This window comes from Sinocyclocheilus rhinocerous, unplaced genomic scaffold, assembly GCF_001515625.1.
Source record: "Sinocyclocheilus rhinocerous isolate Xijiao unplaced genomic scaffold, SAMN03320098_v1.1 scaffold1314, whole genome shotgun sequence".
Lineage (NCBI taxonomy): Eukaryota > Metazoa > Chordata > Actinopteri > Cypriniformes > Cyprinidae > Sinocyclocheilus > Sinocyclocheilus rhinocerous.
Genome location: NW_015644118.1, coordinates 506,056 through 515,539, shown reverse-complemented (window position 1 = coordinate 515,539; position 9,484 = coordinate 506,056). Strand labels below are relative to the sequence as shown.

At 36.8% G+C, this 9,484-nt stretch overlaps 1 protein-coding gene across 1 annotated transcript in view; it reads left to right on the top strand.

The window, feature by feature from the left end:
- Positions 1-688: 688 nt before the first annotated feature.
- The window catches only part of LOC107757981 (collagen alpha-1(I) chain-like), a 17,001-nt gene continuing 8,205 nt past the window's right edge, over positions 689-9,484 (top strand). Inside the window, exons 1-20 of the mRNA XM_016575601.1 lie at positions 689-1,406; positions 1,789-1,859; positions 3,252-3,305; positions 3,423-3,542; positions 3,851-3,904; positions 5,289-5,396; positions 5,621-5,674; positions 6,065-6,118; positions 6,806-6,859; positions 6,953-6,997; positions 7,132-7,185; positions 7,348-7,392; positions 7,468-7,521; positions 7,875-7,919; positions 8,032-8,085; positions 8,223-8,267; positions 8,797-8,904; positions 8,981-9,034; positions 9,126-9,179; positions 9,272-9,316. Coding sequence (XP_016431087.1) covers positions 689-1,406; positions 1,789-1,859; positions 3,252-3,305; positions 3,423-3,542; positions 3,851-3,904; positions 5,289-5,396; positions 5,621-5,674; positions 6,065-6,118; positions 6,806-6,859; positions 6,953-6,997; positions 7,132-7,185; positions 7,348-7,392; positions 7,468-7,521; positions 7,875-7,919; positions 8,032-8,085; positions 8,223-8,267; positions 8,797-8,904; positions 8,981-9,034; positions 9,126-9,179; positions 9,272-9,316 — 1,890 coding nt within the window. The remainder of the gene's footprint in view (positions 1,407-1,788; positions 1,860-3,251; positions 3,306-3,422; positions 3,543-3,850; positions 3,905-5,288; positions 5,397-5,620; positions 5,675-6,064; positions 6,119-6,805; positions 6,860-6,952; positions 6,998-7,131; positions 7,186-7,347; positions 7,393-7,467; positions 7,522-7,874; positions 7,920-8,031; positions 8,086-8,222; positions 8,268-8,796; positions 8,905-8,980; positions 9,035-9,125; positions 9,180-9,271; positions 9,317-9,484) is intronic.

Genomic DNA, 9,484 nt, shown 5'->3' with positions numbered 1-9,484 from the left:
AGGGGGCCATAAATCAGTCAACATCAGTGTACTAACTTTATGAGCAGATAAAACTCAATTTACTTTGCTCACAAAAGTGTCATTCAAGAGACGCTCTGTTTCTGATCACTGCTGTGTGGAAATCTCTTAGTGTTTCATTTAAAATCCAGACAGACATAAACAAGAGGACATATTAAACATGGGTTGATTTGAGGGTTTATGTACATCATTGATATTGTGAACCGTACTATATTCAAATATGTATGTTTCTGTTCAATCTTATTTCAAGGAAGGAGATGTGGCAAAAGGAGTAAATGTTGCTGTCTCTGGTTCTGAGTCTGTTGCCATGGTGGATATGGAAGATAAAAATAAAAAGGTGAAGACTGACACAGAAAGATACATTCATCAGTGCCAACGTATGATGTCATTTCCTTTGTCACCTGTCGATTTAAGCGGGCCAAGGGCAATTTCAGATTCGCAGACACTAGCAAATGGATCTTTGGAAAGACTATCCAAATTAGAGATGGCAGCATTGAGGTGCCATGTTGATTCTGCATATGAAACGAAATCTGAACGGACTGAAGCCTCTAGTTTTGCCCAAGAGAAGGCAGGCAGAGGTGGGATATACAAGAAAGAGACCTTCAATTCCTCTCTCACGGTCCAGCCCACCAAAACATCTCAACCATTTATTTTTCCAGAGAACACAAGCATGCTTGACCCTGAACACAAGCCTGAACCTCGGACCAAGAGCTTGAGAAATATCGATTCTACAGCAGGTAGTTACATTTCGCAGTCTGAAGAGTCTTCCAAGATGAGCACTGAGGTCAAATCAGAGGTCAAAGGTCAGACCAAAAAGGAGCCCTTGCAGACACTACAGTCATCTGTCTCAACTCTGAAGAACAGTACAGAGCTTACCATTTCGATGGACACAAAGCCAGTGGAAATATCAAATGTCTATCCGACTGATATTTTAGATACAGTCTATGACGCGTCACGGACAAAATCTGTCAAGGATTCAATCACAGCGCCAAGTGGTTCACCTCGAAACCTGACCAACGTAACCATGGAAACCAGCACCGGGAGCGCCTCAGTCAATAAAGTAAAGTCACAGGAGAAGAATAAAGAAATCAGAGCGACTAGTCAACCCACGACACCGATGCGAAAGCAACCTGTAGCAATTACTCAGCAAATGCCTTTTCATCAACCTGAAAGAGAGGAAGCTAGTACTGCAATGAAAGAGAGCGAGCAAGAACAGATTAAAGATACAGATGAGACTCCACAAATTAGACAGGATGATCTCAGTTATAGAAGTGAGCAAAAAGCCCCTGTGATTGAAGAATCAGAGACTGATGATTGTTATTCAGGTGATATTGCTGCCTGTCCAGTTCGTCCTACCACTGTGCCAAATACAACAACAGAGACCCACTGTAAGTTAAAAAAAAAATCTGAATACAAAAAAAGTCATTTTTTCAAGATGAAGTGTGTACATTTTAAATTCCATAGTATTTTATCCTACCCAAAATTAATTTGTATGTAAACCATTTGCCTAGTCTGTTAATTCCACAAAATGTGAGAAAAATATTTAATTTAATTTAATTTAATTTAATTTAATTACAAAAAAAAATTTTTAATTATAAAATATATTTATAATACTATATTATATTTGTTTATATATTTTTTGCTATTTTGGTGTGGAGATAATTTCTTACAGGGGAAGGTGAAAACAGACAAGGCTTCTCTCTTAAGCCCTAAGAAATGCAGATGTACAATATGAAAATAATGTCTAATTTGGCATTTTTGTTTACTCAGCCAATCAGATGCACAGAAACATAAACAGAGAAGGAGGGTTAGTACGCACAACGGGTTTCAGAGGCCCAAGGGTAAGAAACTCACTTATCTCTCTAATAATTCATTAATATTCGATTTTCTTTGCATTGATGTTTGTTACTGAAATGAAAGGTTTTACTATCGATTGATAGTGCTGTACGGTTTACATACTTTAAATTGCTAATGGTGTTTATGAGTCTCTGCCAGGTATACTAATATATTGACAACTTCATGTATCTGTTCCACTTTTAAATGAGAGAGAAATGCAGTGTTTCATAGAAGGTTAAAGAAAATCATTACAGTCTTACAGATATGAAGGATTCTATCATATATTAACCTTGAAGACAGAATATCAATATAGCTAGATGGCTGTTTTGAATAAAAATCATCTTCTCTATTTTCTAATACTGCAATTCTCACCCACATGGTCATCTCAGGCCCATTGCTAGCCTTTATAGGAAATTGAGTTTGCAGAGGCATTATTCAATTAAGTGTGGAGAAGAGGAGAAGGAGGGTCATTTACCTCCAGTGAATGGAGCTTATGAACAAGAACTGACTCATTGTATGACACTGAGAGAGAAATATCATCCTGCAAAGAGGAACAGAATTACAGGAATTATTTAATAATACCAGTGCTAGAGAGAGAGAGACGGTGGGGGTGGGGGGCAGTACTGACACCAAGTATCATTTTTAACAATTTTAGTGTATTTGCTGCACTTCTTGTACATTAAACTGTCAACCTGTTTATGTCATGCATATGTGTTATGCACATTCTAAAATGCTTAAGCAATGTTATATATGACCCTGGACCACAAAACCAGTCATAAGGGTCAATTTTTTAAAATTGAGATTTATAAACCACCAATAAATACAATAGATAAGCTTTCCATTGATGTGTGGTTTGTTATGATAGGACAATATTTGGCCGAGATACAACTATTTGAAGATCTGGAATCTGAGTGCAAAAAAATCCAAATATTGAGAAAATCGCCTTTAAAGTTGTCCAAATGAAGTTCTTAGCAATGCATATTACTAATCAAAAATTAAGTTTGGATATATTTACGGTAGGAAATTTACAAAATATCTTCATGGAACATGATCTTTACTTAATGTCCTAATGATTTTTGGCATAAAAGAAAAATCAATAATTTTGACCCAGACAATGTATTTTTGGCTATTGCTACAAATATACCCCAGCGACTTAAGACTGGTTTTGTGGTCCAGGGTCACATATTATATTACTGTCAACTTACATTACTGACAGTAAAAAGAGAGATTTAGTAACAGTGAAGCAACATTAGCTGAACACCTGCGCCCCCCTGTGGTTGCAGAGTGTCTGTACATAACTGTTGTCGATAGATAGATAGATAGATAGACAGATAGATAGATAGATAGATTTTATAATACACATATTCAAATATATTATATTATATTGATTTTTTTAGGGATATCGAGGCCCACCTGGCTTGTCAGGTCCTCCAGGTGAAAAAGGAGACAAAGTATGTATTAACCATTTATGATTATTGTAATCATATTTTTAATAAATCTTTTTTTTTTTTTTTTAATAAATTTTTCAGTCAAATAGTGACTTTAATGGGTGTTTGGGTGTCACATAGGGCTACGCGGGAGTGATGGGCCGGACGGGCCGGACAGGGTACAGAGGACCGATTGGACCACCCGGCATGCCTGCTATTATAGTCTGGTACACATCAGAAGAAGAATGGCAAGCACTCAAGGTGCATAAAAATATTTGTGCTCATTTTTTATTGTTATATTTTGTTACCATTTATTCTGTAAACAAAAAATTCAAATCGCTGATTCTGTGAATAGTTGAAATTCAAATGCTGCCTACATCCTTACAGTCCTTCGAAAACACTGTGTGGTTCTTATTTAGACGTTTCATTTTGCTTCCAGAAAAATAAATTCTACAAAAAACTGGTGTCATCGTGGCCGGTGAGTTAGTCTGTTCGACCCCTAATAAGAGCTTTATTTGAATTGCATCAGTACACTGCAGATTTAAATCTTTTTTTCCCCTTTTCTTTAGAGAGTGAAGGGATTACCAGGAACTTTGGGACCACGTGGAGATCCTGGACCACCCGTAAGTATTATATATATATACTATTTGACATATCATCTCCATTTTTTTGTCCATGTAATTTCCACACACTGACAATGTCAGTGATAATGGAACCAAATTCCTAATGCGCTCTGTATGTGATATTATGATATTTTTACAGTTTATTTATCTATTTTCAGGGGCCCCCTGGAGTTCCAGGCAAACAGGGGAGAAAGGGAGAGCAAGGGATACTTGTAGGTATCTCTGTTTCCTCTCTTCATCACACAATCATCTCTGGCAGCAGAAAAATGCTAGGTCACTGTTACATAGAGAAACATGGTGTGTAGTTTCATTAAATTGTGATCAAACCATGTGGAACCATGAGATGGGTTTGAAAGAATTTGACAAGCTCAGACTCATGCAGGCTTGTTGTCATTCAAATCATAAGAGCAGTTTAATCTGTGGCATCAAGGGAGAAGTGTGATCAAGATGACATTCATCTGAACTTCTGTTGGCTGCCTCCTCATTTACAAGCTTTTATTTAACCGGTTTTATAAATCTTACTCATCCCATCTTCTCATAATACAACCTGCCATTGATGATGAGTAGCAAACCACGTTTCTTGACTGTGATGTAAACTAAACACTGGCTAATTTAAAAGACAAGAAAACTTTCTGTTTCAAAAGGAAATACAACAACAGCATAAAGAAAACACTCTTGGATATCATTTTCTAAGATCAATTTTAGTTCAGGTGAAATGTTTTAATTAAGGATCTTTTTTAAATTAAAAGTAAAGTCCAAGTGAATATAGCTCTGTTGCATTCTATTATTAACTTAATCCGGTCAATAAATGTGGTTAATCTTACCTGATGAGTATATTTTGCATCTGTCTGGTATGTGATTGCTTCTTCTAACAGAGTTGGGCTATATGGCAGTAATGCTTCATTCTGAGTGGTTTTAAGACATCATTTATTTTCAGGAAGATTCCAAGTAAAGAACTATTGTGAAAAAAGTCCTTGTTAATGCTAAAAAGCTTAAATGAGGTATGAATCTGTTCTAGAATGGATCTGTTCTATATCGAATCTCTGCAGTATCTATAAATGCTGATAAGGAGACTGAACCATGTGCTATACTATCTACAGTGAGTATAGAAAAGAATCAACCCCTTTAAAATAATCACATTTTGTGCTTTGCAGCCTGAAAAGCAACAGTGATTCTGTTTTTAAATTTTTAAATTTTCTTTTTTTCTGACATGTTGGTGTCATGTCTATCACTTGGATGTTATAAGTTGCACTGAGTAAACACAGCTGGATAAAACAAAAACTGTGTCCGTCTTCATTTCAGGCTGCAAAGCAACAAAATGTGATTATTTTACAGGGGGGTGATTCTTTTCTATACCCATTGTATATCTTTTGTCATGCACTAGGGAAGAATAGGTCCAGTTGGAATGCCAGGGCCACCTGGAAGACCAGGACCAGAGGGCACAGCTGGGAAGGACGGGGAGAAGGGCCCACCAGGAACACCTGGGGAGGATGTAAGACTTATGGGAATCTTAAATGCTCCATATGCAACTTTTCTGAGACTTTAGTCTTTGCAACTTTACAGATCTTCTTTATGCACCAAGAGCTTATAACACTCCAAAGAGAAAGGAAAAATTGAAATCGCATCATATGACCCCTTTAAGTTATAGTAGTGTTAAATATGTTGTAGTAGTCTGCCTATAATTGCATATATTTGTCTGTGTGTGTTTTTCTGTAGGGCCCAAAAGGTTATGCAGGAGAGAAAGGCAGTAAAGGGGAGCTGGGTGAGTGGGTAAGAATGACCAGGATTTTTCTATGGATAATGCCATAACTAGGCCCTCGTGGAATCTGTGCTTACACAACTCCAATGAAAACTGCACCATTTTCCACAGAATTGGAACTTCCATCATGCATTAAATTCTACAAATCCTTTGACGCTTTGTGCCAACTATTTTGACTATTGGCGTTTTATAATATTTAAATATGTTCTGCAGAAGTCTGCAAATTCCATTTGGGCCTAGCATAACGTAATCTAAATATCCAAGATCAAAACAGAAGTCCAAAACTGTCCACGCAGTGTGTTTATTTGACATTTCAGCCATAAATCAAAACAAGTGATTGATTCTCTCACACTCCATATTCCATTATTCACATTTAAAGAAACGGTATCTGATGTGTTCAGGGTGATCTTGGCGAACAGGGGCCTCAGGGAACCAAAGAAAGAAAAGGAGAGATGGTAAAATGTTGCTCTTGCTCTCCAGACTTTCACTAGCTATGTATGATAAAATGTATGACCAGCCAACTCTGTTTCTTTAGGGGAAAAAGGGACAGAAGGGCCTAGCAGGGGTAGTAGGATATATTGTGAGTGACATCATACTTCTGAATGTGTATTATTTCTTTATGAGGCAGTTATTCTGTCTGTCTATATATACAGTACAATACCATTCAAAAAATTTTGACTGATATTATATCGCCTGATAATAATAATAATAATAATTTGTTACATTTATATAGCGCTTTTCTGGGTACTCAAAGCGCTTTACATGAAAGCGGGGGAAACTCCTCAACCACCACCATATAGTCACCATATATAGTCTCTTATGCTCACCAATGCATTTATTTGCAGCCTTGGTGAGCATACTGGTATGATATTTACCACATACTGGTAAAAAATGTATAGCCTGAATGCACTGTAATGCATAAATTAATTAATTAATTAATTTGATCAAATATGCAGTAAAAACAATAATATTATGAAATATTATTACAATTTAAAATAACTGTTTTCTATTTTAAAATATTTTAAAATGTAATTGATTCCTGTGGTTGCAAAGCTGAATTTTCAGCAGCCATTACATGAAGATATTAAGGTCAAAATAGTTCTATGACATTCTTAATCAAACAATATCTTTTCCATTCTCAGGGGCCACCTGGACCTAGAGGACCACAGGGATTCATGGGCCCACCTGGTCCACCGGTATGTGCTAAATTATCATTTTATTTTCCCATATAAAACATACAAAAATGATGAGCAAATTTGTAGTTTTTTTTTTTATGATCTCTGTCACAGGGACAGACAGGGGGGCTTGGGTTCACTGGATCACCAGGACCACCAGTATGTTACAAAAACTTAATTTAAAAAATGTAAAAAAAAAATTAAAAAAAATGTAATAAAAAAAAACTTAATTATTCCATATCATCTTTCAATTCTGACATGTTCAGAACTTGACCTTTGACCTCTTTTTAAAGGGTCGCACAGGACCGAGAGGGTTGAAGGGAGTTCCAGGCGTCAACGGACCCCCTGTAAGAAACACTATGGTTTTTACAAACTCCAATCCAATAATTTTAACTCTTCTTAAACAACATAATTCCAGTAATCACAAATAACTAGGAAAGTCATAGAGATTCGTAAGTCAAAAGGTGTAGGGAAATTGACTAATACCTAATGCTGATTCTCTTTTATAGGGACAACTTGGTGAGATGGGGCCAAGGGGACCACCTGGCAAACCAGTAAGTCAATGTTTTATTTCCCAAAAAAAATCCTAAAAACTAAAGAGATTAGTCATATGCCATTATATATTACAGGGAGAGGAAGGGCCTGATGGTATTATCGGTATTCCTGGTGTTCCTGGACCACAGGTGCTGTGGATTATACATTTTAACTTTTTCTTTACATCATGTATTTATGTACTCTTGGTCACCATGATTACATGCATATTATTTAACAATTAGGATCCATATTCTCGTTAATCAATTATTCTGAAATTTCAGTCATAGTCTCATATAATTGCTTTCATATGGACATATGGATATATAAATGAACATTGCAATCATGCTGGAAAATGTGGAATATGACCAAATGCTTAATCTGAATATTTATTTGCATGTCAGTGTAGTCATTGAGTCGGTTCTTGTCTCTTTCCTCTCCTCTCTCAAACTACTACAACTTCTGTTCATCTAACTAAACTCATTATCTTCCATAATCTATTCAGGGAAAACCAGGTGGCAATGGACCACCAGGTCAAAAAGGAGACCCTGTATGTGCATCTCATGTCATTTCATAAAAGCTTTGAAATTACAGTCGCATTTAAAATCTCATTTTGATTTTCCCACATTTACCTGAGGCATATGTATTTCTTATTCAAACAGGGAGATACAGGAATTGAGGGAGACATTGGGAGTCCAGGACCACCGGGTATAAAAGTAAGCCTGCGGGTCACTCTTCATCAAGAATTATAAATTATTAACAATCTCTTTAGATATCTCTCATATTCTTTTGATACCTCAATGCACTTCTATGGTAATGCATCAACATACATAAAGCCACATTCTTGTTTCAGGGTGCCAATGGAAATCCAGGAATACATGGACCCTCAGGTGATCCAGTAAGAATATTTCAAACAGCTCCTTAATATTTTATATGTTTGATTGTTGTGAGACACTATATTTTAGACTGAGTTTTCTTTTGTAGAGGCTGCTGGTAAAGCAATATATTTATTTCAGTGTGTAGTTAGTAGTGCTACACAATTAATAGAAAATAAAATCTAAATTGTGATGTTGGCTCTTCCTATTATTAAAGCTTCAAATATACTTTCAGTGTGTTGTGAAAGTGAGCACATCACTCTGTTTTATTTACTAGAGAAAATTATGTAATGATTTTGGGATAATTGTGTTTGCTGTCTATCTGTGAACATCAGGGACTGAAAACACCGCGTGGAATGAAAGGAGATCCTGGCCAAAAGGGAGATCAAGTGAGTTCACTAACATATTTGCAAAAGCTCCGGGCCAAGTAAACAATGCTTATTGAAAGCCAGATGCACACTGTTTTAAGACTAAAAAAACCCTGAGAACTAGACATCAAGGGAGTAAATTTTACTAATCTATCTTTTCTTATCTCTGGCTTCTCTTTGTCAGGGTCCTCCGGGGTTGCCAGGTAAACAGGGATTCAGAGGCAGAGGAGGGCGGTCTGGTGTACAGGGAGAGATTGGCCCTACTGGACCTGCTGGTTTACCAGGGCCCACGGTAAGCAGCAGCTACTTTTAACCGGTTAAAAATGGTCTCATTGAAAGCCAGCCACTTTGTATTGCTTTTTCTTCAGGGCTATGATGGTCCTATTGGAGATCCGGGGAGAGAGGGAAAAGATGGACTTAAGGTACAGTAGGCCTACTGTCATTCTCTGTTTGTCAAAGGAATCTAACATAATGTGCTATTCCAGTTATCTTGTATATAAATGGCATCTTTAGGGAGAGAGAGGCCCCCCTGGTATCCAAGGTGTTCCTGGAACACGAGGTGACAAGGTGATAATTGCTCAAAATGTCTTCTTGACAAGAGTCATATATTAGATTTCTCATACATAAACAATTTCAATAAGATTATTTTACTTCAATAGGGTCGGACTGGCCGAGGGGGATTTGCTGGTTTTCTAGGACCTTTGGTAAGTATGATTTCTTAAAGGGGTCATATGATGCGATTTCAAGTTTTCCTTTCTCTTTTGAGTGTTACAAGCTGATTGTGCATAGATACGATCCCTGAAGTTGCAAAGACTAAAGTCTCAAAACCAAAGAGATATTCTTTATCAAAGTTAAGACTCTGCCACGCCCCC